This window comes from Protopterus annectens, chromosome 3.part0 (genome assembly GCF_019279795.1).
Source record: "Protopterus annectens isolate FY-2018-M chromosome 3.part0, PAN1.0, whole genome shotgun sequence".
Taxonomy (NCBI): Eukaryota; Metazoa; Chordata; order Ceratodontiformes; family Protopteridae; genus Protopterus; species Protopterus annectens.
Window position 1 is genome coordinate 1,163,910,472 of NC_056731.1, and position 27,241 is coordinate 1,163,937,712.

The 27,241-nt window shown below is 38.8% G+C and overlaps 1 protein-coding gene across 1 annotated transcript in view; it reads left to right on the forward strand.

Annotated features, from left to right (window-relative positions):
- The window catches only part of RIPK2 (receptor interacting serine/threonine kinase 2), a 1,193,837-nt gene that overhangs the window by 621,771 nt on the left and 544,825 nt on the right, over positions 1-27,241 (forward strand). The window contains exon 4 of the mRNA XM_044065388.1: positions 13,867-14,024. Within this exon, the coding sequence (XP_043921323.1) occupies positions 13,867-14,024 (158 nt within the window). The remainder of the gene's footprint in view (positions 1-13,866; positions 14,025-27,241) is intronic.

The window sequence follows — 27,241 nt, forward strand, 5'->3', positions numbered from 1 at the left end:
AATACTGCTGGTTTTGGTGGGTCTTGATGCAGAGAAAGGATTCAGTAGAGTAAGCTGGAATTTTATGAGTAGGACAGTGGAAGCATTTGCATTTCCTGATACAGTCATCTAGTTAATTAGATGGGTATATGAGGGATCCGAGGAAAAATCAAAGTGGGAGGGTTCCTCTCTGATAAGTTGAGTCTGAACAGAGGAACCAGGTAGGAGTATCTTTTTTCCCCTTTTGTGTTTATTTAGAACCATTGGTAAAGAAAATAAGAGACTCAGAAATTCAAGGAAATAATTGGTATGGTATTAAGTAGAGTTGGCTTGATTTGCATATTATTATTATTTTGTACTTGATGGAACCAGAAAATAACATCTCAATGTTGTGGAATATTGGGAGACAATTCCACTTTTTTTTTTCAGGATAAAGAAGATAAAATAAAGGTTATAGCTGTAAACTATATACCCCAACATGATTTGGTCCCATATTTATGGGGATATGATAAAATGAAGTATTTAGGAGTACAGATTAAAAAAAGATTCTGTTATGGCAGCTAAGGATATATGGGACGAGACTAAACAAAAGATAATATAAAAACTGCGAAACTGTAAACTGTTGCATATGGATATGTATAGCAAGATACAAGAAGTAACATGTTTTAGTTCTTTTTATTTTATATACAGGTCAGGCATATTTTTGGGAGAAGTAATTAATGAAAAACTGAAGGATTTTATTTGGAAGGAGCAGAGGTCGAGTCAAGTGGGATACGTCGATCCTCCCAGTAGAGGATGTTTAGAATTACCTGATTTGAAGGGATGTATTAGAATTACACATTTAAGGCTGTTATACATAACATAAGAAGAAAGCTACAATTCAAAGTGGAAAGGGATGATGATGAAGCAAGGGGGTAATTCATCAAATAAAAAAGAATGGGATTTTGGATGCAAATCCTCAAGGAAGACAACAGTCATACAGAATATTATATTCATAAAATAGCAGAAAGTATATTAGAACAAAGCCAACACAGGAATTGAGAAAGAAAATTCTGCCCACAGTTATGACTGCATTTAGGGGTACAGAGAGCTGCCAAGATTGTGCTGGAATTTACTGGAGGAAGCTGGCAAAGGAACCAGGGAATTGGGAACAAATAATCAGAGAGGGAAAGGAAATAGAATGAAGAGAGGCCAAGAAGACATTTGGATTGTAGATTAGTGATGATCTTTCCTATTAGGGATTAATATCAGAGTATAGACAAAAGAAAGTAATAGAGGAATCCTAAATGAAAGATCTGTGCTGGTTAAGTTTGTAATTGAATATAGAACAGAAGCTGCTATTAGAAAGGGACAGAAAGCCATATAAAATATTATACGGTAACTATAAGACTCATTTAGAACAGGTCAGAAAAATTCGGAAGAGAGATTAGATATGCAGTTCACAAAGAAACAATGGGAGGACATATATGGCTCACAAATATGCAAATAAATCTAGATGCTTTAGAATTTTTACCTGGAAGTGTTTGCATAGATACTTTTATATCCCAAGCAGAATCCTCAGAGTTTTTCCTTAGGTAGATGGCAAATATTGGAGGTGTAATGAGGAAGAAAGAGGTACCAGGGAGCATATATTCTCAAAGTGCAATGAGTTGGGAGACTTTAAAAAAATCCATACAGAGTACTCTATCAGGAATACTGGGCATGTAAATGATGGTAACTAAGTACATTTTTGTTTTGAGCTGGGATATAGGATCTGAATTCTCTTGACATAGTAAACCCTTGTTAAATTTAATTCTGGTGGCTGACAAAAAAAGCATTTGCTAGAAAATGGAAATCAAAATCTTAACCAACTGTACTTGAAGTAGTGAATATTATAACAAAGATAAAAGATCAAGATGTGAGATCTATAGAAACAGGTAGGTGTAAATTACATAGAAAAATTGGAAATTATATGAACAGTACATGCCGAAAAAAGTTTTGGAGGAGAAATGAGGTTTAACAGAAGGCAGGAATTGAACAATTCATGTAATGGTGCTTTGTTTATATGACCTATAACAATATATGTGATGTATAAGATTTGTAAATGGGAACTTGTTAATAAGGTTTGATTACTTTTATATAAATGTAAGTTTCCCTATGAAGTTAAAATTCAGTAAAAGTTAAAAAAAAAAAAAAAAGAAAAAAGAAAATGGTTAGGATCCTGTCTGTTTCGCTATGGTTTTTATCCAGTGCCAAAGTTAAATATTGCTTAATGTTTTAGATGCACGAGGAAAACCTAATCTCTGTTGAAGCTATTTCTCTTAAACCCTTATGTTACTGCTGCTAGAACAGTTAGGCTAGTATTATAAGAAGTTAAGGACTTAACCTTCTGGCCTCTGCTGCTGCAACAACGGCATGGTTCATGCTCCTGCATAAAATGGTTCCATCTGAGTATTCAAGAGGTGGTTCAAAATGTTGTGCTATTAGTTTAGCCTCCCAGATATATGTGGCTTTTAAGATTGGAAAGATGCACTGTTTTCAGCAGCCTGCATTTTTTTTTTGATACTTTGTGGAGATTTACCCTTAGCACTTAGTTGATCTCTCAAGGTTGGGACCCCTTCTCAAATCAGTGCTGCAGGTAAAAGTTGAAAAAGAGTCCATTCTCCATTCAGAAACAGTCTGCTTTAAGTTCATTCTTGTTTACATGAATGATATAAGAGGATCATTCTCAGAATAATCGGGTATGAGCAGGTGTGTAAAGTTGAAAAAATTTACGATGGTTTTGTTTCAGAAAATAGTCCTTACTGATATAGTGGATGGGAGTGGTGATTCTGGAACTGAAATAAGTCTAATGACATTGCCGATTTCAGCTCTCACAAGAGATTCTAAGGTTCAAGGCGTGGCTTCATCAATTCTGTTTTTTCTTGACTCTGTAGAGTTCTGACCAACAAGAAGAAGTCATATTTTTGTCCATCACAATAAAAGCTTTTTTTCCCCCTGTGAGTTCTTATAGATTTTTTCCAGTGAGATGTTGTTCCTGTCTGTGTTTGGAGTTCAAAATATGGTATATCACATATGCCCAATAGGTCCTTTCCCAGTATTCTGATTCACATGCTGGCTGATATCCTGATGGTTCAAAATGTTGGGTTGTGTTTGAAAATGTTCCAGCATTATTTATGACATTTCTAGAATAAGTGCAAGAGATCCATCACCCCAAGCCTATTTATCACCTTGGAGTTTTAGTAATGGGTTGCTATGGTGCAGGTGAATATGAGCTCGCCATTCTCCATTCTTATACCATTTCTAAGTGACGGTGCATTGGAAGTGAGGTATAGAATGCATCTAGTCTGCTGTTAGTTTTAGGTGTGTGGGCTTCTGTTTCGTATCACTATTAAAAAGGTGTTAGCAGTCCTCCTTACCATAAGAGGAGTTCTTGTGGTAATTGTGAACCATAGCCATGTGCTACATAAACAAAGACAAACTCATGTCAGTTGTGTATGATAGCCTTGGAAATGTCCCTCTAGATGTTAATAATGGTGGCTCATATATTGCGATACAGAAATGCTCTTGTGAACAGCTGAAGTTTCACAGCTCTTAATTACCTCAAATGGAAGTGAATTCAGGCAATTTTCTAGGATTAATATCCATGTTGGAACTTTAAAAAAGGACCAGTTTACCACCAAGTATAATTCAGTACTGCCAAAGTTCCAGTGCCTTTTCAAGACCTTGGGTGATAAGCATATTGCATTATTTCTCATTCCTGTCATTTCAAGGGGTCTGCTAAAGGCAAGACTAACTGGTATAGATGGTTCTAGTAGCTCTTTAGTAATCACGACAGCAATGTTTTTACCTTCTGCTAGAACTGGTAAGCTAGAGCTAGCAAGCAGGGCATTCTGCTGTCATGAATTAAGCTCTGGTCAGCAGAAAGCCAAGGTTTGCATCCTTTATTGCACCACCCGTGGTTGCCAGTAAAAAAGACTCAGTATATTTCCATTCTCTTCACAGTTGGTAGCAGTCTTGTAGAAAGCTAAGATTCCATCCATTAGATAGACTTGTTTGCTAGCATGGGAAAGGTTCTTTTTTTAACACCTTTATTGAATTATCACTTGTGACATAGGCACATTTACATTTATATAAAAGTAATCAAACTGTATTAATAAGTTAAAATTAACAATCATGCTTCACATATATTGCTATATATCAGATAACCTAAACAACATTACATAAATTATTCAATCGCTACCCCCTTTTTTTAAACAAGAAACATCTTTATTAAACCACGACTTATGACATAAACAGTCATGCATTTATGTAAATGAAAACAAACTACACTGACATAATAATCCTAGTTGCAAGCATTATACATCACAAACCATACTGACACACTCCCAGTTACAAACATTATATATCACTTATAATCTACCCAGTAATTTTCAGTCAAACATTACATACCTCATTTAAGTCCTGCCTTCTTTTAAACCTCATTCCTCCCCTGTATGTATTGTTCCCTCAATTCCCATTTTTTTCTTATGTAGTTTGCTCCTGCCTTTTTATAAAGATCTCAATTCCAGTTGTTTTATCTCTGTTACTATAGTCACTACTGGTTTAGATTTTGATTTCCATTTTCTAGTAATTGCTTTTTGACAGCCACCATAATTAGACACACAAAGGCTTTGCCATGTCTAGGCAGTTCTGATTCTGTATCATAGCTCAGAAAAATCGTCTCCCTTGTCACACCAATCTGCCCACCCAGCATCTCTGACAGTGCATCCTGCAGGGAATCCTTAAAGTCCACAAACTCACTGTACTGTTAGAAAATATGGTCCAAATTACCTCTTTATTCCCTAACACACCTCCAATATTTGCTATCTACCTGAGGAAAAATTCTCTGGAGTCTACTTGGGGTATAAAAATATCTATGTAAACATTTCCTAGGAAAAATCCTAAATTATCTAGAATTTATTGCATATTTGGGAGACATACATATTTCCTTCCATTATTTCTTTGTGAATAACTTATCCAATCTCTCTTCTCAATCCTTTCTTACCTGTTCTGATTGATTTTTATAGTTATCATGCAGTATTTGTATGCTGTACTAATTATTCCTTTTTTAATGGCAGCTTCTGTTCTAGATTCTACTAAAAACTCTACCGGTGCTAATCTTTTGTTTAGGAGGTTCTTGGTTAAGATCAGCCGAATAACAAGTAAACCCTTGCAGGCATCTATTCCTGCATTGATGAAAGATGTTCTTCATATTGATCACTGATGCAGTAACCTTAGCTCTAAGAGTTATATCCTACAAACCATATAACAGCCGAACAGCTTCCAGAGCTTCAGGACACCTTACTTGCACCCTTGTGAAGAAACATTATTGTAAATAACTTAGTTTCTTCTTTTGCAGAGGTGACTACTCATTGTTTGCAGTGTGTGTGTATGACTCCATTGATAGTTATTCCAGGGCTATAGCCAGTGGGAGGGTTTTAAGGAGGTTTGCTTGGCTGCATTCTCAGAACATCCCAGATGATAAAAATTAGATTTTAAATTCTGTCTTCGACAGAGATTTAGTGTTTGGCCTCTCTGCTGCAGAGTTGATCAAAAAGTGTAATGAAAGGGGCAAGCTGATCCTGGGTATTTCTAAGAATTTTCAACCATCCTTTTCCAAATTGTTCAAGGAGTTTTCTTCTCCTCATCCAATTTCAGCAAAAACAGATAAAACAGTCTCAACAGAATTCAGGTAAACAGACATTTAAGAAGAAGGGCAAGGAGGTTCCTAAAATAAGTTTCAAACCTTCGAAAACCAAGGGCAGTCCCACCCTGGTCTTTTTCTCTTCCAGAAAGGATTGAGTCTCCATTTATCTTTTTGGCAACATATTGTTTCAGACATATGGGTTATGAAAATCATTCATTGTGGTTACAGATGGCAGTGGGAGGAAATTCCTCCTTTCCAGGGGGTCATCCCTCATCCTGCAGATCAGATTATTTTGTGTCTATGTGTTCTTTATCACATGCTGTCCCAAGAAGTGAAAGAACCAATTCATTCTTCCCAGGTGGGGAAGGGATTTTATTTGAGGATGTTCTTAGTTCCAAAGAAAGAAAATGCTTGGAAATCAGTTCTGAATGTTTGCGATAAAGGCCATATTCAAAATGTGTCACTTCACAACCTGTTACTTCCTTTTTCAAGTTTCCTGGTAAAAGTAGACGTAAAAGGTGCTCATCGTCACTTCCTTATTAATCCAGACTTCAGCCATTCCCTGATATTTTGTTTGTTTGGATCATATTATCAGTTCTGTGCCTTACCTTTTGGACTATCCTCTGCACCAAGAGTATTCACAAAGTATCTAGCTCCTATTACAGTTAATTGCAGGTTACTTCTGAAGCTTCAGAAGGAATCCCCCAACATCATTGTTGTGACTGCCTTCTGGTCCAAGCAATCATAGTTCTCCCTTCTTTTGAAATTGGCTAGAGGCATCTATCACAAGCTTCCTCACAGAATGGATCTATTCATACAAGAATGGGGGGGGGTTATACACCAAGACATCAGTTATCTTCATTTGACTGCCTGGATGATAGGGTCTTAATTCCTTTTAGACACCTCTATTCTGAGTATGTGCAGCAGGTACTACTGGAGACAAGAAAGCCTGGTACTAGAAAATCATATATTAGCAAATGGAAAAGGTTTTCTGGTTGGTGCCAACAGCATAACAAGTACACATTCAGGGCTTGTTCTATGGTTTTACAGTATTTGTGTGAGTTACTCTCCTATGGTCTTTCTTATTCCCCTATTAAGGTTCATTTATCGGCCATTTCAACATGTCTACCCATGAGCCCTTCTCTTTCAAGGCAGTTGCATGTCAAAATGTTCTTGAAAGGAGTTTTGCGTAAGAGGCTTCCAAATAAACCAGTGGCTCCTCTACAGGATCTTAACTTTTTGCTAGTGAAGCTAAAACTTGCTCCATTTGAACTAGCTAATCTGGCTGACTTGAATTTCTTAACATGGAAAACAGTTTTACTGATTACTCTGATCTATGAAGGAAGGGTATTTGAGTTGCAAGCTCTTATGGTGAGTCATCCCTACCTTACTTTCCAGAAGGACAGGGTTCCTATGAAAAAGAGTCCTTCTTTTATGTCTAAAAGTGGTATCTGAGTTTACTTTAAGTCAAACTATCCATTTCTCCATGTTCTTTCCTGAACCTAAAAATGAGAGAGAAAGAATACTCTGTACCTTAGATGTCCACAGACAACTCAGGTACTATCTTGATATAAATAAATCTTTCTGATCATCAATTGTCAATTTCTTGTGAAGGTAAGAAGGGACAACTTGTGTCAAAATCGACTTATTTCCAAATGATTGTCTAAGATTATCACATTTTGTCTTACTCACCATGACAGATCTATTCCAGGCTTGGTCTAGGTCCACTCTACAAGGACCCTGATTTCTTCTTCTGCTTTTTGGAAGTATTCTAGAAGCTGTTACTTGGTCCTTTGTACATAGATTTAAAAGCATCATAAGAGGCATCCCTTTTCTAGGTCTAGATCATGCATTTTTTGCTTTCCATGCTTTTCTAGATCAGGCTTTTCTAGGACCATTCCCAGGGGCTTCTGGACCTTTCTACTTTTCACCTCCCAAATATAGTTAGCTATGGCAATCTATCAGTATAGCTAGGGCTGCTGCAAAAGTGATCAATCAGAAGAGCATAGTACAGTTGTGTGAGCTGAACATGCCATAACAATAGATGTTCAAATGATTACTGCTGCAATAGCCACTTCAATCCTCCCTCCACCTCCTTGTTTTTTTGGCGTTTTTTTTATGCCAGGGTGTGGACTTATTTGTTGGTATTCCTAGCCTTGCCCTTTCTGGGCTCAGCTTCCATTTCTGTACTGACAGGAAAGATCTGAAATGGCTTGTGCCCAAACTTGTCTTTTAGTCAGCTCTAACTTGACAGTTTGGGTGCATAGATGGTGCTCTGAAGCTTTGAAAGCTGCCCAGCTATTATATCCTTGCAGGATATAACCCATATAGTTAAGGCTACTGCAGCAGTTATCATTCGAACATCTACTGTTGTGGTAAGTTCAAGTTGCACAACTGTACTTTCTCTCTTACTTACTGGATTTTGGCATTTTCTCATCCTTTCTGTGATTTGGACTTTGGATTAGAAATATTGACTAAGGCTGCTCGCGAATCAGACTTTGTAGCCTTAAAGATGGTTATTATTTTGCCAGGTTTCACAGCTAAATTGGTTTAGAACTGCAAACATTGAGGAGTTTGCTAGTCTTCATATTTGCTTAGTATAAACATGACTGCCTACCATTGTCATTATGTTCAACACTACATAAAATCAGAAGATTCACCTGACATTTTTTTATCTTCAGTAAAGACCAGCGGAGATGAAGTTTTTTTAATCAGAAATCTTTATTGATCATGAACCCTGAATCACAGCAAGAACATGTAGTATAAAAGAATTTCAGTGTAATACATATTAAAAATAAAAATGTGTAACAGCTATTAGCACTTTTTACAAAACAGTTAAAGTATAAATATATTCACTAATAAGAATAAATACATGTATTAAGCTATGTACAGTAGGACTCAAATTTAAAAACACCAAGTAACAGATTGGGAAAGATGACACCTATTGTAAGTGTCATACAGCACAAAAACAAAATGTATGTTGAATGGAACATAGGTATTGGTGTATACCTCATATTGTAATATATACTTATTATGGTAATATTTAAATAATGATTTTCCATGTCATTTGTCAGTTCGGTGGTTTCTTTTTAATTTGTTAAAACCTCCAGTGTCTGAAGTATATCAGAGGTATACTACAAAGCCAATCCAAGATGCATCTTTAATCTGACCCAGTAAGTGGTAATGTAAAATTGTATAAATAAAAGTATCATGAAGAATGAGCTTAAAGTATCTTTTAATATATCTGAATGCTGTATGCCGGATTGCCAGTTTCCATGTCAGATCATTTCCTAGTTGATTTAATTTGTGCTACAAGACTTTCTTAACTTTGGTTCTTGTGAGTATTTTCAAAATATGTACAGTCTGTATGGCATTATGCATATGGGGCTTGAAGACCAGAGAAGCATACCTCTTAACACAAGAAATCTGTATAAAGCCTAAAATAATAAGGGGACAAAGGCCCCAGAATAGGGGCAGCTGTTAAATACTCCACTTATAAACTTAAAACATTGCTAGAATAACAGGATTTATGTTAGCATGAATTTTTGGAGGATATGAAGTCTGAAACTCAAGTGTGTATCATTATTTAGTGACTTCAGTCCTAAGTTAATGGCTACAGAATTACATTTTTATGAGTAGCAGACCACAGACATGAGGCAAACATCTGGAGTGTTCAAAATTCTAGACATTTGAGAGGTATGCAGAAAAGTAGGAGATGTTCTTTGTTGGAGTGAAATAGACTTTATGTAGAATGATAAACTTAGTATAGTCAGTACACTATAGTATAGCTTCTTGAATAAAATGAAATGTAGCAAAAATTCTATTCAGGGTTGCCATTTTATGTTGACTGCAGGTAAATAAAGCTTAACAATAACTAAAAAAAATTTAGAAGTGGATTTGTTTGATAGTAATGCATGCTGAAGTAGTTTAACACCATTGACCTTATACCTCTTGAAGAAAAATGTAAATCTCATTTTGAGTGTAAAACAGTATTATAGTTTAGTAATTCATAGACATCAGAAGTGTACTTTTAAATGTGGTCGGTGCAACCAGTGTCAGTTTATTTTGGAGAGAAATTAAGTAAAAGTCAACAACATTTTTATTAGAACAACCTTCCATTATAACTGTAATTCTGAGAGAGTCATCTATCCGGCTTTATGTATATATTATGAAGGTTTCTATGTCGGGAAAACGCAGAGGCAATTAAAGGATTGTATATATGAACATCTACTGGGCATTAAGAAACAGAACAACAATAGTACACTTTGGAAACATGTTGTTAAACATCTTGGACATAGTTTTTATTTTGTAGGCGTCGACATGGTACATGTTAATCCTAGAGGTGGACAATGGGGAGACCTTATTGAACTGAAAGAGTCAAGGTGGCAGATCAAACTGAACGCTTACTTGCCACCTGGTTTAAATGCAAGATCTCCATTACTAGCTAACTTAGGCTCCGTTCTTATATTGTTTAACAACAAAAAATTATTTTGTGCAATATGATGGATTTTTATACATGAAATACTATGGGTTTCATATAGGTTTTATCACATTTTTTCTATGTAAACTCGACATTTTATATTCACCTATATTCTCCTTAGTTAACAGTTACGGGTTTTTTAAGTAAAGGCAGTTTTTTATTGGAGGCAATTTTTCATGTGACTGGATCTGGAGAGTTTTTAAATGATCTGTGATAACTGTGTTTTTAGATTCTGAAGAAGTCTTGAGTTGCAGTCGTAATAAAAGTGCTTAATCTATTTAATACAACAGCTTTTACAGCGGTTCATGTGGGTTTCACTTCTTTATTCGTACAAGGTTGCCAAGTTCTGGAACTCCTTACCTGTATCCATCAGGTCAGTACTCTCCTTCCTGTCTTTCAAAACCATTTGAAAGACTTCTTAGCTAAAATCTGCCTCTGTTCCTGCTTAAAACCCGGATAAGCTATATCCCTAAATGTGGATAAGTACCTTTTCATTCATTATACCGCCTTACTCTCCCTTCTTCATGTTCTTCCTTACTTCTATCAATAATATAGGAAACCTTTACATATTATTCTAATCAGAATGACCATTACTTGATTTTATTGCATGCACAGGTTTACCATACACGTATATTCAGAATGCAAGTTGGCCATGTGACCAATATCATGTTGTTTTCAAACAGCATCACCTATACCAAGTTCATGGTCTAAAACTACTTTGATACTATGTCTGCATGTTTACACATTTATAAAGTATTGCATGCACAGGTTTACCATACACTTATATTCAGAATGCAAGTTGGCCATGTGACCAATATCATATTGTTTTCAAACAGCATCTCCTATACCAAGTTCGTGGTCTAAAACTACTTTGATACCATGTCTGCATGTTTACACATTTATAAACTGTGTTTATACATGTCCACACAGTTTTTTTTTTAAATTAATCTCTTACAAGTGAAAGTATACTTAGATTAGAAAATAAATATTTGAATCATGGCTTTTCCATAAGTTACGTGTGTATATTCAAATTCGATCACAAGTCTTATCATGATTCCTCAGTTTTTTGCTGTTTAGTTGTTTAGTTCCATAGTTGCTCATTTTTATTATTTTTCATTATTATGTTATTATATGTGGTAGTTAGTGCAGAGGATTAAGGCTATGAACTTTTAATGAATTGTTTTTTTTTATAGTCCAGGGGTTTGATTCCCTTGGCCACCATTTGCCTAGTGTGTGACTCCAAGAGTCACTTAACCACACACTACTTCCAAGCTGAGAATGAATAAAGTCCCTGTGATCAGTGAAGTGCCCCAGTTAAAAAATACAGAAGTCATTTTGCCAGACTCAGTTTTTGCTTACTGTTTTTTTCTTGCCTTTACCAATACTATTTCACATTTGTATTTACTCTTTTTACTGTTTTTCATGTAAACTTCTTTCTGGGATCCCAGAAAAAATGGAATTTGCTATTCCAGTTTACTAAATAAACTGGAGGTCAGAATTGGACCCTTTGGACCCTGGCCTTTGTTACATAAAGAAAGTGAGTCTCCTGAGCTTATATATGACAGCCTTAGCAATTTTCCTGTATCCTTTCCATGACTGGTTGTAATATAGCATATAATTGTCACATTAGTGTGATTTCATATTATACTTAGTAGCTATTTGTACACATGGCAGATGTGAGCCCTACATTCAGATAGATTTTTTATCCTGCCAAACATTTAGTGACTGCTTACTGCACCAAATTGTCTACATCATGCAGTACTTTTTTTTTGAGAAAATTTCTTGTAACATTCCACTTTCAAACCGTATTTTCTCCAGAAGCAGTGCTTGTATGCACATGGAGGCATACTTATTTCATTTTTGTGTTTGACTGCGAATGCCCTCTAGATAAAGCCCATTTTCAGAATAGGCTTAGAAAAAAAAGTTGCAGTAACATTCACTATCGTATGCAATATTTTTAAGGAAGCATTTAAAGAAGATTCCATTAACTCTGGGGCAATTAAATATATATAGACATGATTAAAATACCTGAGATTATCTGTGCCAAAATATGGGAGATAGTCAGAGGCCCCATCATGTTGTGTAAGATGATATTAAATTGAAACCCCTAGCCACATACCTTCTGTGCAGCAGCTTTACTAGCCAATTCACTGAAGGAGGTCCAGCCTCTTCTGGAGATCATGTAGAATGGTTAGAATTCTCTGCTGTCTCCTTTGTGATTGTAGGGCTAACTACCTATTTTGCTGGTACCAGGTGTTTTTTTTTCCACGAAAGATATGAGAATAGTACTGCTGAGTGATTTGGTACTGTAACAGAGGGTTCCCATATTAAGAAAGCATTTGTAATGTTGTAGCATGCATGCATATAATTAGTGAGATAAAAGTATTAGCTGCAATGCAACCTTCCTTACAGCTCTGTTTATTTAGTCTTCTCCCTCTGTTATGAAAGTTTTAGTGTGTGTGTGTGTGTGTGTGTGTGTGTGTGTGTGTGTGTGTGTGTGTGTGTGTGTGTGTGTGTGTGTGTCTGTGTAAAAAGCTGTAGGGGAAGTAAGAACCATTAAGACAAAATATTGTACTAACGTCTAAGTCATTCTGAATTTACTGGAAAATGTCAGATGAGTAGTGACAGAAAGCTGGAGTCTAATGCTATCTAATGCTACATTATCAAAGTAACCCAGGTTTACAAAAATGACTCTTTGATTAAGAATGAATTGTATTGCTGTTATTTGTTTGAAATGGTCGTTTACATGGTAAATTCCAGTTAATGTGCCTGTGAACAAAGACTGGTACTGATCCTGCTATTGTCCGAATAGAGACATCATGACTACACAGAGATAAGCATTTTGCTAGCATTAAAACACTTGTTTGTTGACTGTTAATGCATGTTCATTAGAATCATTTTTGTGAAATAAAGCAGCCAAAATGTGAATCATGGAGAACTACTGTATCCTCAGTGTGGCTGAAGGACACTTGGCCTTTGTCAGTAGATCTTGTAGTGGTATGCACTGATTACTAACAAATGCATCTTTTATGCAACCAGCATCATGACATAAAGCCCTTAATATGGTCCAGATGTCCAAGATTTGACTGGTGGCAAAGGCATTTAACAAGCTGGAGAGGGAGAAAGTGTGACAAGGCAATGCTTGCTCACTTCCCTCAGGGGAAAAGGTTAGACATGCATACCCAAGGGGAAAAATCCATCATGGAATCTATGATGGAGACTGTAGATTGCAGAGAGGTGCTTCTTGCAGATGGAAGGACATTTTGAAGTTTACCTCACTCACAGAAGGTCACATTTCACATCCACTCATTGAAGGTCTGTGAGCATGCATAGTAGGGAACACTAAGGCCATTCACAAATCCCTGATCCCACCGTATGACAGCATCACACTCTTCTTATTTTTCATTCAGAGAGGAATGAAAGAGCCACAGGGCTGTCATCACTTAGGGGAATGACTGGGCAAACTGGGCATTTGGGAAGGGGGGGTGGTATGAATGGTCAGAAGTAACTGCATGAAACCAAGAAATACATTTTATCATGGGTAGTCTGATCCTTATTTCACTTTTTGTACTTTTCTTTACCACATAGTTTACTGGATGCCCGATTACCTTAAGGAATTATATGCCTTTAATAATGAGCAAATGGTGATATTCTTTAACCAGATTTTTAATATATTTTCTATGTATATGATTTCTTCACAATGTGACTGCAGCTTTTTCCTTTTGATTTTTTTTTTCAGATAGCTGACTTTGGTCTTTCTAAATGGAGACATTTGTCAATGACAGCAGTATCGCATAAAAAAGTTCCTGATGGAGGGGGTACTGTCATTTATATGCCACCTGAAGAGTATGAACCTTCTAAGAAAAAAAGGGCAGTTGTAAAGCATGATATTTACAGGTAAACAGGATGTTTACTTCTAAATGAGTTTGACCTATAGTTAGGGTATAATCACAAGGTATAATCACAAACATTCAGTAAAAGTATTTAAAATACTTGCATATAAGCAATAGTAGATATTAGGGTTAAGAATTACACAATTAACAAGTTACTTCACTCACTTATCACTGTTTTACCTACTACAGGTTAAAAGTATTCCTTATTGTCATAAGAAAAAAAAATCAATGCTGAATTTATAGCTTCAGATGAGGCGACTTGAATAACAAAACAAGTTGTTACAGTAGAGAGTCGATTATCCAAACTAATTGGGACCTAGGGTAGTTTGGATAATCAAACTGTTCAGATAATCAAACATATAAATGAACTGGATAAAAAACATCTAAAATCTTGTTATTTTTGGCATGCAGGAATATACTTTTCAACCATTCAACGATTCCAGTGGACAATAAAGAATATTTTTCACACATGAGCTGGCTACAAACTCAAAAAACATGCTCAAGTGAATACGTATAATGTTTACATATTCAGACTTTATGATTTTCTCTACCCGAAAGCTATGGAAGGCTGGTTCTGATTATTGACTGTTCGGATAATTGACTCTCTGCTGTATTTCTAATTACATAATAGTAAGAATAGACAGTATTAGGAATCCACTTTCAGTAAACAAAACAAAGCAATACCCTGTTAGTGATAGTTATCAGTACTAATTTGTCAATATAATTTTTTAATCTGTGAAATACGGTGTCAGCAAAGTCTGGTTTAGAGTCCATATCATGATTAGTTAATATGGATTATTTCCACAAGGAATGCAGGGCAGTGTTTGATGTTTTATTTGGCCAACATTTTAAACATATTATCGTGAAAGTCACACTACTGTCTGAAAACGTCGTCATTTTTGCTTATATTTGAAAGCTGACATCATAATGTTGTGATCTAAAGTTGCTTTATCATATAATTTAAGAGAAAATACTTGATGACTATAGTTAATAGATGGTACTTTCCCAGCTGTCATTAGCTCTAAAATAAAATTTCCGCACCTTTTGTTTCAAAGTCACAACTCATGAACTGTTGTTGTCATTCTATATGATTATTCTATAGTTAATTTTGCAGTCATTTTTCTGTAGCTTGCATTTCTTGATTGTAGAACATTATTTTGGCAGTGCCTGTCAAAAATAGCCATTAAATTTATAAGGCAGTATAGACTGGTAGCCATGTTGTAAATTGCTGGTTTCTAAATGAAATTCCTCAAAGTTTGAGGAAAGATTTGCAGTCCACATGCAAGTGAAGTGAATGGCTGTAGAATATATTAAGCTCAATCTTCAAAGGATTGGTTCCTTGCTCCAAACCACAACGATAACACCAACACAAGCAATTCAAGTATAAAAAGAGATTTATTATATGCTAGCACTATCAGTAAGCGCTTTCACCTCCACGGCTTTATCAAACTACAAAGTGCATAGTCAGTAAAAACATTTAAATACAATAAAGTCAAACCCAATAGGTTCAAATTAAAACAGATAAAATGACATCATTAAATGAGGGCAAACCTTTCTTAAATTAACCCTTAGTGAGGAGCATATACTATGGCCTAAAGATCCTCTTTCTCTTAAGGGCAGGTTTCACTTGCACTTTATCATTAATACCAGGGATTTTATCTGCCCTGAGCCTAATAATCCATTTAAGTTCGCATTCTAAAAGACAAGTATCTACATCCCCTCCCCTAATATTCGTCTTTATTTGTTGCAGTACACTAAATACAAACTCATGCTCAGCTCCCATTGTTTTAATGTGTTTCGCTAATGCATTACTGTCAGATCCTGTTCTGACTGCATACACATGCTCACGTATGCGTTCCCTGAGTTGCCTACAGGTCTTCCCAACGTAGAACGCTGTACAGGAAACACAACGGGCCAAATAAACTACATGGGTACTAGTACTACTTGTGTCTGTAATAAATCTATACTCTACCTTCGTTAGTGGATGTTGAAACTCTTTTCTATCATCTATAAAACGACACTGATTACAGTTATATTATACTAGGGATGTAGATAAGATCACAGACATCATTAGACAGCATTGGCAAGTGTTGAGTATAGATGAAAGTCTGAGTGAGCTGGTAGGTGAAGGTCCACGGTTTACGTATAAGAATAAACAGAATTTGAAAAGTAAGCTATGTAATAGACCATTGGTTAGGAATATGACGGTGAGGGAGCAACGCAACATGGTCCCTTGTAATAATTGTAATCAGTGTCGTTTTATAGATGATAGAAAAGAGTTTCAACATCCACTAACGAAGGTAGAGTATGGATTTATTACAGACACAAGTTGTACTAGTACCCATGTAGTTTATTTGGCCCGTTGTGTTTCCTGTACAGCGTTCTACGTTGGGAAGACCTGTAGGCAACTCAGGGAACGCATACGTGAGCATGTGTATGCAGTCAGAACAGGATCTGACAGTAATGCATTAGCGAAACACATTAAAACAATGGGAGCTGAGTATGAGTTTGTATTTAGTGTACTGCAACAAATAAAGACGAATATTAGGGGAGGGGATGTAGATACTTGTCTTTTAGAATGCGAACTTAAATGGATTATTAGGCTCAGGGCAGATAAAATCCCTGGTATTAATGATAAAGTGCAAGTGAAACCTGCCCTTAAGAGAAAGAGGATCTTTAGGCCATAGTATATGCTCCTCACTAAGGGTTAATTTAAGAAAGGTTTGCCCTCATTTAATGATGTCATTTTATCTGTTTTAATTTGAACCTATTGGGTTTGACTTTATTGTATTTAAATGTTTTTACTGACTATGCACTTTGTAGTTTGATAAAGCCGTGGAGGTGAAAGCGCTTACTGATAGTGCTAGCATATAATAAATCTCTTTTTATACTTGAATTGCTTGTGTTGGTGTTATCGTTGTGGTTTGGAGCAAGGAACCAATCCTTTGAAGATTGAGCTTAATATATTCTACAGCCATTCACTTCACTTGCATGTGGACTTCTGTTTTTGCATTTTTATTTCAAGTTGCAGTGAAGTTAATCTGTTTGGTGGTTTGTGTTGGCTGTTTTATTGAAAGATTTGCAGTGTTTACATATTGCAGGAGCTTAATTTTAGAAGCCTGTTCCAAATTGTCAGCATATCTCATCTTTAGGCTCATTTGTTGATATTAGAAACCTATTATTGTACTGTTCTATGATATGATATTTATTTATTATTTATTTGTCATTTGTTAACCGAGTTGGTCCAGCTGAGCCAGTTGGCCCATTTTCAGTGGAGACCCGAGGAGAAAAGCTCCAGATGAAATTATAAATATTCAAAAAGAAATTACATCACAATAAGAAAAATTGTACAAGAGGAGAGCAGATTGCTGCCACAGCAATTTCCAACATTAAAAATTGACATTACATCACAATGAGAGTTTATACAGCATGGATGTTAACACTTTAGTACACGTTTTTGTACAAATGTATATACATATGTATAGTACCAACATTATAGTGAGGGTACAAGGGAGAAGATTATTCACTTGTAGTGGGAGGTGGTTCATTTTGCTAAGAAGAGGAGCAAGAAGAGAGGAAGGGGAAAAGATGGAGAGTATAGGTAAGTGGAATTAGGAAAGAGGGTAAGTGGAATCAGGTTGGAGCTAGACAGGGACAGAACTAGGTGTTCTTTAGGTAGTGCTTGAGTACTTGTTTAAGTTGGGACTTATGGGGGATACTTCTAATATTATGAGGAAGGGAGTTCCAGAAGGGCGCAACTGAGTATTTCTATAATGACTTTTCAACTTTTTTTGATGGTTTTATATGTCCAGCAACTGCTTGTCTGATGAACGGAGTTGACGGTGGGGGTTATATTATGATACAGTATTAGAGATTGAGGGGCAGGATGTGGGGTTATAAAGAATTGAGTGAGTTATATGCAGTTGTAGGAGAAGTTGTACTGGGAATTCAGGCCATTGCAAGGATTTAAGAACAAGGCAGTGGTGGGATTTATAGGAGAGGTTTGCGGCAAATTTAGCTGTTTTATTGTAGGTTTGCTGTATTTTGCTGAGAAGAGATTATTGAAGGTTAGTAAGGACTGGGGCTGCATAAAGTAGACAGGGTAATAGAAGAGATGAGGCTAGGGAGGGTTTTGAGAAGGGAGAAAGAAATTTCTGATGTCAGTACATGAGGCCAAGTTTTTGGTGTTTTTTTTTTTATAGAATGATTAGTATGTATGTTGAGTTTAAGCTCATCGTTGATGGTGACACCAAGCAATTTGGTGTGTGGATCAGGTCTGATGGTGGTCATGTTGAGGGAGGTAATGAAGAAAGAGGATTTATGCTGTACAAGGTTTTTAGGAAGGAATAGCAAAAGTTTAGTTTTTTTTGGGACAGGGTTTAATGTTAGCTGATTGTCAGTGAGCCAGGACTTCATGGAGGTGAAAGTGTCTTGGGTATGAGAAAAGAGGTCGGGGATGGTGTGGACAGTAGTTATAAGGATGGAGTCATCAGCATATTGTAGAAGGGTTGAGAGGTTAGTAGCAGAGTGTAGGTTGTTAGTAAAGATGTTGAACAGGAGAGGACTGAGAATAGAGCCTTGGGGAATGCCAGTGGTGATGGGCAGAAAAGGAGAGGTAATGGTTTGCCAGCGTATAGATTGAAGTCTGTTAGATAAATAACTAGAGAACCAGGATATAGCGAGTGGAGAAAGGTGAAGGTGTGAGAGTTTAGATAGCAGTTTAAAGTGGGAGACTGTATCAGAGGCTTTGGAGAGATCCAGGAATACACAGGAGAGAAGTAGGTTGTTATCTAGGGCTTCTGCCACTGTTTGGGTGAATGAGAGAAGTGCAGTAGAGGTGCTGTGATGGGGTCTAAAGCCATGCTGAGTGGGAGTTAGGAGATTATGTTCAACTAAGTGTTTAGCCGGGAGTGAACACCTTTTTCAAGTATCTTGAAATGTGGGGATAGTATAGCTATTGGGCGAAAATTTGAGGGGTCAGTGGAGTTACCTCCCTTGTGGAAAGGAATTGTGTAAAAGGATTTCTATATGTTGGGAACAAGTGCCTCAGTGATAGAGCAATTAATAAGGATAAAAACAGGGTAGGCAATAGAGCTGGCTGCTATTTTAAGGAAGTGGGAAGGTAGATTATCAGCAAAGGGTGAACAGGGTTTGAGGTTATTCATTTAGCATTTAATGAAGGAAGTGGGAACAGGTTGTAAGGAGAAAGAGATAGAGGAAGATGGGCTGTTAGGTGGAGGCAAAGAAGAGACAGTGGGATTTAGTTGGGTATGCTTTTGAATTGTGTCTATGAAATAGTTGTTTAAAAGGGTAGCAGTTTCTGTGGCGGTATTAAGAGGGAACGGATTGGAGGTAGGAGGGGTACTAGGGTGAAAGACATTTTTAACAGTGAATCAAAATTTCTTAGGGTTAGTATGTTTGCTTTTGTGGTTGGAAGCAAATAAATATTTTTTATCTTTGATTATAAGTTTTTTACATGTGTTTTAAGTTCTTTGTAATCTTGGAGGAGAGTTGGAGTTTTATTTTTGGACCAGGTTTTCCAAGCAGTGTCCCTCTGCTGCATAGTAGTGTGTGTTTGTTTGGTGAGCCAGGGAACACATTTGGATTTTATCCTAATTTTTCTGGATGGGGCCATGTTGTTTAGTATATCAAGGAATATATTTTAAATGCAGTAACAGCATCACTAAGGGGAAGGTTATATAGGAACGTCCAATTGATGTTGGCCAGTGTGGAGTTAAATTTGTTTGGGTTAAAATAAGTTAGATTACGATGTTCTCTGTAAAGGTGTTGTTTGGGTGACTCTTGAGTGTATCTATGGATGCAGATAGGGGAATGGTTACTTAGGGAATTGGGAAGTATGCCAGGGTTGTGACAGACACAAGGGTCAGAAATAAGGATCCAGTCTAAGATGGAGCTGGAGGCTGAGTTATTGTTAGTTCTGGTAGAGGAAGATATGAGTTGTTGGAAGCAGTACAGATTGATGCTATGAGTGGAGGGAGAGGAGGAGAGTGATGACCAATCAATATTAACGTTAACCAAGTATAATGGTTTCATAGGGAATGTTTAGGGTGAGCCAGGAGAGAAAGTTTTCAAGAATAGGAATGTTGTCTCCTGGGGGGATATAGATAGCTATGATGGCAAATATTTTATGGGTGTTGAGATGGTATTTAATGAGGATTTCAGCAGGAGCAAAGCTGGGTAAGGAGACAGAGAATGGTGTGATATTAAGTTGGTCAGAGTAGAGAATGGCTACACCCCCACCTCTTTTTTTTAGCTCTGTCTACCCGATAGATATTGTAGCCTGGAGGTAAGATTTTAGAGTTAGTGATGTGAAGCTTTAACCAGGTTTCAGAGAGGGTTAAGATATGGGGGGAGTTAAGGTAGATCGAGGAGTGTAGTTCAGTAGATGTCCTTCAAGAATGCAACTGCAGTCATAACATATGGGTTGTCCTGCCTCAGGCAGCCCTCGGTCGGCCGGATTCGAAAGTCTGGGTCCGACGTCGGCTGATGTCGCCCTTCTCTCCGACGTCAGAGCGGCTGGAGTACATAAGCATCAGCCGACGCCATTTTCTTCAGTCTTTCTTGCCACGCGGTGCCCGAAGCAGAAGCAGTTTGCAAGTGCCGGTCGGTCAGCTCCTGTATTCTTCGATTCCGAAGTCATCAAAAAAGCTAAGTACCCCGTTGGGAACCTTTTCTTGCCTCAGCCGATGTCAGAAATTACTGAAAAAGTTAACAATTGTCTTTCTTGTGGTAAACAAATACCTCATAAGGATTTCCACTCTTACTGTCTTCCTTGCCTTGGCCCAGACCACGACGTCTCAGCCTGTGTAGCCTGTGCTCGCTTCAACAAGCGCACTCTCAGGCGCCGGGCGGAGTTTGCTGAAGATTTTTTCGGCAAAAAATTTGCTTACACAATGCCATCGGAACTTCCGACATCACAAACTCCCAAGAAACGAAAAGACCGGGACCGACATCCTCGGCCCGCGTCCACCACTGACTACACGCCAAAACCTACCGCGAGTGCTCCGGTTCTCTCTGAGACTGTCTCTCCACCGCTCCGAACTGAAGACACCGCATTACCGACGACTCCGATTCCGGATATCACTCCGACGCCAGTTATTGATTTTCCTCCGGATACCGAAACCGAGTAAATGCCCCAGACCATTGCTGTAGACAAGGTCACTCCTGCACGTGGAGCTGCCAGGCCTCCTATGGCCATGTCTATTAAGGCCTACACTAGGGCTAAGGCAGCCAGCAAAACAAAACATCTTACTACTAAAACCTTACCTCAGCCTTCTCCAGAGACACAAATTATGTCTATGGCTGCTGACTTAATTTCTATTATTAGAGGTTCACAGGCCCATCCTGAGAGAGGATCCCAGCCTCCTTCTGATAAAAGGCCCAGGGTTGAACCCCCTGACCCTGTTCCGACAGATGATGATTCTGAGGGCTCTGTCCACTCTGATAGCCAGGAAGAGCTCTTCCAGACCTATGAGGACTCGGATGCCGAGGATTCCATCCCCTCGGCCTCCCCTCCTGAGGATATTTCTTTTGGGGAAGTTCTGCATACCATGAGGGAACATTTCAAGTGGCAAGGCCAGGAATATTCTGATTCCAGAAAACGCCTTCGGACTTTCCTTAAGAAGCCCTAGCACAGGCCCTTAGCAATTCCTCTTGTACTTGATGTTTTGGATGATTTATATTCAGACTCTAGTGTTACCCCTGACTCTCTTCCTCCTGCTCCAGCCAAGCCAGACAGGTATTACAGGGTCCCAGAAACACATTCCCATTTATTCAGGGCCCATACTGCTGATTTGGAAACTATTTCACAGGGGCCTAAAGGAGTTTCAGCTTCCACCTCTAAAAATCCATTGCCCTCCAACAGGGAAGCTAGGTCATTAGAGAGATGGGGCAAAAAGGTTTACACATCCACTACCTTATCTATGAGAGCTTTGAATTGCCTTTTTCATATGTTACAATATCAGGATTTCCTGTTAGAAGATTTACAAAAAACATTGGCCATTCCTGACCCTTTAGACAGGAAGGCTTTGCAGGAAGCTGTACATAACACTCAGCAAGTAAGCAATCACTTCCTGCAGTGTGGATATGATGCACTGGAAGCTTCATATAGGGCAGCTATGACAGGGGCAGTCATTCATAGACATGCATGGTTAAAAGATCAACCTCTACCAGATCATGTAAAGGCAAAACTTCTGGATGCACCTTTGGAAAAGAACAAGCTTTTTGGTGCTAATGCGAAGGATGTGTTAAAGACCATCGAGGAAAAAGCAAAATCAGTTCAGATGGTGAAAGATTTCCTCCAGGTTCAACCCCCCAGATTCAGTAGGAATTGGCCTTCAAAAAACTGGTCCTTTCCTAATCCAGAAAAGTTTCAAAGGGGTAAAACAGACGTGGCCGAGGAAGAGGCCAATACAGAGGTCCTTACAGGGGACGACAATGGCAGCCAGGAAACCAAAGAAGTGACGCAGGGGTTTCACCTGCCCCACAGCCACAATCTCAATGACTTTCCTCTACTTCTGCCTACCAGGGAACAAATAGAAGCTCCCTTGGGCGGGAAATTATCTCTGTTTGCAGAAAATTGGCACAGACTGACAAAGGACAAATGGATTTTGGACATTATAGACCGAGGCTACAGGTTCCATTTTCATACCTTGCCAAGAAAACAAGGCATGCCAAACCTACCACAAAACCAGAGGGCAGAGGCTCTCAAGCAAATCTCTCTGCTGACTCGGATGAAAGCAATAGAAAGAGTTCCACAACAAGAACAAGGCCAGGGGTTTTACTCAAGACTGTTCCTTGTTCCAAGAAAAGAATCTCAATGGAGACCAATACTGGATTTGTCCGCATTGAACACCTTTCTCATAGTACCAAAGTTCAAAATGCTGACTCTACAGCAACTCCTTCCCATGCTGGGCAAGGGGTCTTGGCTGATTACTCTGGACCTCAAGGAGGCATACCTGCATGTCCCTATCAGACACAGCTGCAGAAGATACCTCAGATTTCTTGCAGGGCCAGAGCATTATCAATTCTCAGCATTGCCATTTGGCTTATCTACTGCGCCCAGAGTATTTACAAAATGCCTGGCTTCAGTAATTGCTCATTGCAGGCTCCAGGGGATACAAATTTACCCGTACCTGGACGACTGCCTCATACAAGCGGACGACAAATTGATGTTGACAAAAAACTTGGACTATGTCATACGATTACTTCAAGCTCTGGGATACACAGTCAACTTCCAAAAGTCAAGACTGCAGCCATCCCAGCAAATAATCTTCTTAGGAGCCAAATTAGACACAGCCTCTCAAATGGCTTACCTGACAGAAGACAAGCAAGAGAAGTTATCTCATTACTTCAAAGGTTTAGCAAAACTCACCCAGATGACTGCAAGGAGATTCCTTCAGGCCCTGGGTTACATGGCATCCTGAATTCTCCTGGTTCCATTAGCAAGACTACACATGAGAAAGCTTCAATGGTACCTAAAAAGCATTTGGTCTCAGCACAGCAACAACTTGGAGACAACCATACCGCTCATTCCATGCCTACAAAAGGAATTCCTATGGTGGGCCTCGGTGAGCCAGGCAAACACAGGTATGTCATTCAAGAATCCACAGATAACACAGACCATGACCACAGACGCCTCAGACCTTGGATGGGGGGCGCACATGGAAGGCAGGTGTATACAAGGGCAATGGTCTCCAAAGGAAACACATCTGCATATAAATCAAAAGGAAATGCTGGCAGTAATGCATGCCATCGAGGTCTTTCAACACCAACTTCAGCAAGGCCATTTACTGATACGGACAGACAACACCACTGTGATGTGGTATATAAACAAGCAAGGGAGCACCCACTCCTACCCCCTTTGCAGACTGACAATGCATCTTTGGGAAAAATCACTGAGCCTAAACATCCAGTTACAATCCCAGTTTGTTCCAGGCAAAGACAATGTGTTGGCGGACAGCCTAAGCAGGAATTTCACAGATCCACACGAGTGGAGGTTACATCCGAAGATCTTCACACAGCTCACTTCGACATGGGGCAGGCCAGAAGTAGACCTATTTGCCTCTCACCTCAACCATCATCTACAAAAATTCTGCACAAGGACATACCATCCAAAAGCTTGGAGAATAGATGCTCTCTCATTCAACTGGAACTTCCTAACAATCTATGCATTCCCACCTCTGTCACTGATGACCTCAGTATTACTAAAGATCAAAGCAGAGAGACCCAAGGGAATCATAATAGCTCCGGACTGGCCAAGACAACACTGGTACCCACTACTACGGAGCATATGTCACACCAGGAGGTGGGCCCTTCCCCAATAGCCTCTACTTTTGACTCAACACAATTTCAAAACAGTGCATCCAAACCTTCAGACACTGCAACTAACAGCCCGGGAGATTCCATAAATAACCTCAACCTATCTCTCTCCAAGGAAGTTCAGCGGATACTAACAGAGGCTCGAAGACCATCCACCAGAAAGGTTTACTTAGCAAAATGGAAGAGATTCAGCAATTGGAATACCAGCAAGGGACATGATGCATCATTGTTGAACATCCCACTCATCTTGGAATATTTGGCGGATATGCTAAATAACGGCCTCTCATATTCTTCCATAAAGATACGTGCATCAGCTATTTCAGCTAGATATAACACTGATCCTCCTGTCTTTTCACACCCTTTGCTAAGGCAATTCCTCAGGGGAATCAAGAACATTAAGCCACCAAGAAAGGCCCCAGTGCCAGCCTGGGACCTCAATTTTGTCCTAGAAAAACTGACTCTACCTCCATTTGAGCCAGCAGCTTCAGTTGACTTGCAATTTCTCTCATGGAAGACAGCTTTCCTGTTGGCAATTACCTCAGCAAGAAGGGTTTCGGAACTACAGGCCCTAATGGCAATACCACCGTTCATAATTTTTCACAGAGACAGGGTTTCATTAAGGACCAACCCTACTTTTATGCCAAAGGTGGTATCTAGGGTTTCTTTAAATCAAGATATTCATCTGCCTGCTTTCTTCCCCAATCCTGAGAATAAGGGGGAAAGACTGTTACATACCTTGGACATTCACAGACAACTTTGATACTACCTGGACAGAACCAAGGCCAGTAGGAAGTCTGAACAACTTTTTGTAGCTTACGCCCCTGCAGTCCAAGGAAAAGCAATTTCAAAACAAACTATTTCAAAATGGATTGGACATTGCATCAGATTTTGTTATTCCTTTCATGGAAAGACTGTTCCAGCCAATGTCAGACCACATTCCACCAGAGCTACAGCCACCTCTACAGCATTCTTAAGAGGGGTGCCTACTAAGGACATTCTAGAAGCTGCTACATGGAGCTCCGTGCATACATTCTCCAAACACTACAATCTCCCTCTATACTCCAGATCCAGAGCAGGCTTTGCTTCAGCAGTCCTGCAGGGTTTGATTGCCTCACCATCTTTTTCCTAGAGCATTCCTCCTCCCCCAGCTAAGCTATGGTATTCTACCCATATGTTATGACTGCAGTTGCATTCTTGAAGGACATAGTACAGTTTTGCACCCACCATAAATGTAGATGTCCGATAGACATGCAACTGCAGTCAGATTTTCCCTCCCTCCATACCCCTCTATGCCTAGGGTCCACTCCTATCCCTGTTTTTCTCTTAGCTGGGTTTATCTGTTATGGTGTATTTGTTTTATTGCTCATTTATTTGTCTGGAATCCTGTTTTTGTCTTCCAATTTGATTACAGCCTTCCTTGGAGGGCACCTGGCATCTGGGGCAAGAAACACTGAAGAAAATGGCGTCGGCTGATGCTTATGTACTCCAGCCGCTCTGACGTTGGAGAGAAGGGTGACATCAGCCGACGTCGGACCCAGACTTTGGAATCCGGCTGACCAAGGGCTGCCTGAGGCAGGACAACCCATATGTTATGACTGCAGTTGCATGTCTATCGGACATCTACATTTATGGTAGGTAAAAACTGTACTTTTTTTTTACAATGTTTTGGATGTTCAGTGAGAAAATAGTGATTTAGGTGGTTGAGTATGTAGTTGGGGAGAAGACTGTGGGACTGGGGAGGAGGGAGAGAATTGGTTTGAGGTAGGGATGGTAGGACATGGATTGGGATGGATGTCACCATCTGAGAGAATAGAATCAAAGAAAGAGAGTATAAAGGAGAGAAGGTCTATAATAGAGGGTGTTCTAGGTTTTAAGCAGGGATGGGGGTGTGTGAAGCAGAAAGAGATACATTTGGATATGTTTTCATTGAAAAGAAGTTGGAGAGAAGTATAGGAAATAGGAATGGGGAAATTAGAAGTGTAGGAGGGTGGTTTTGTGAGAAGTGGCAGCTGGAGAGAGTAGGTGTAAGTGTTGGGTACTGAAGTAGTGTATGGTATGAGGTAGATAGAGCTAGAAGTAAGAGAAGGGGATAATTAAATAGTGAGGTGACATATTGAGGAAATTGTTAGGCGACAGATGAAAAGCAGCAGTGAAGGAGTTATGTTTTGTTGGATGGTAATGTTAAGCAGGAGTTTGATAATTAGGGAAGGTTTGAGTCTGTAGAGGTAGAGTGTAGAAGGTGGAGTATTGTAAAAGAGGTTGAGGGTAGTGAAAATAGGAGGGAATAGTGACTGATTAGAGGGGAGAGGTAATTGTGAGGTTCAGGGGATTGGTCAGGGTGTGTTGTGGGTGGGGAATGGTGAGTATAAATATAATGATAAAATGGGGGTGTGGGAATGGGGGTAGGGTAGGGGAGCGGAGAGAGCCTGAGAGTGGCGAGGGCGAATGGAGCAGGGCTAGCCCAGCTGGGAACAGGGCAAGATGAAAGAAAAAGCAATCAGGTTGGTTAGAGGGAGGCAGTTCTAGCTGAGGAGGATCTTGCTACTATTGTGGGGCAGTAGACTACTCAGGTCTAACGTAAGGGGTGGTAGTATGGGAGACTTTTCTGCAATTCTGGTATTACACAGCTTTCTATTGAGAGGAAAGCTGTAGTTTAGCTAAGGAGAAACAACACAGTTGTGCGAGCAGCTGACTTGGGTGTTAAAAGCATCCAAAATATGTAGAAAATTATATCATATAAAATATGATATATTTTAGCTGCTGTGTGAAAGTTGTCTTGGAGCAGAATTTTACAGAGGAGTAGTTTATTAAAAAGGATAAATGGGTTAATGCTATAATTCAGTAGGAGGCAGAATATTCAGAAGTAGTCACGATATGATT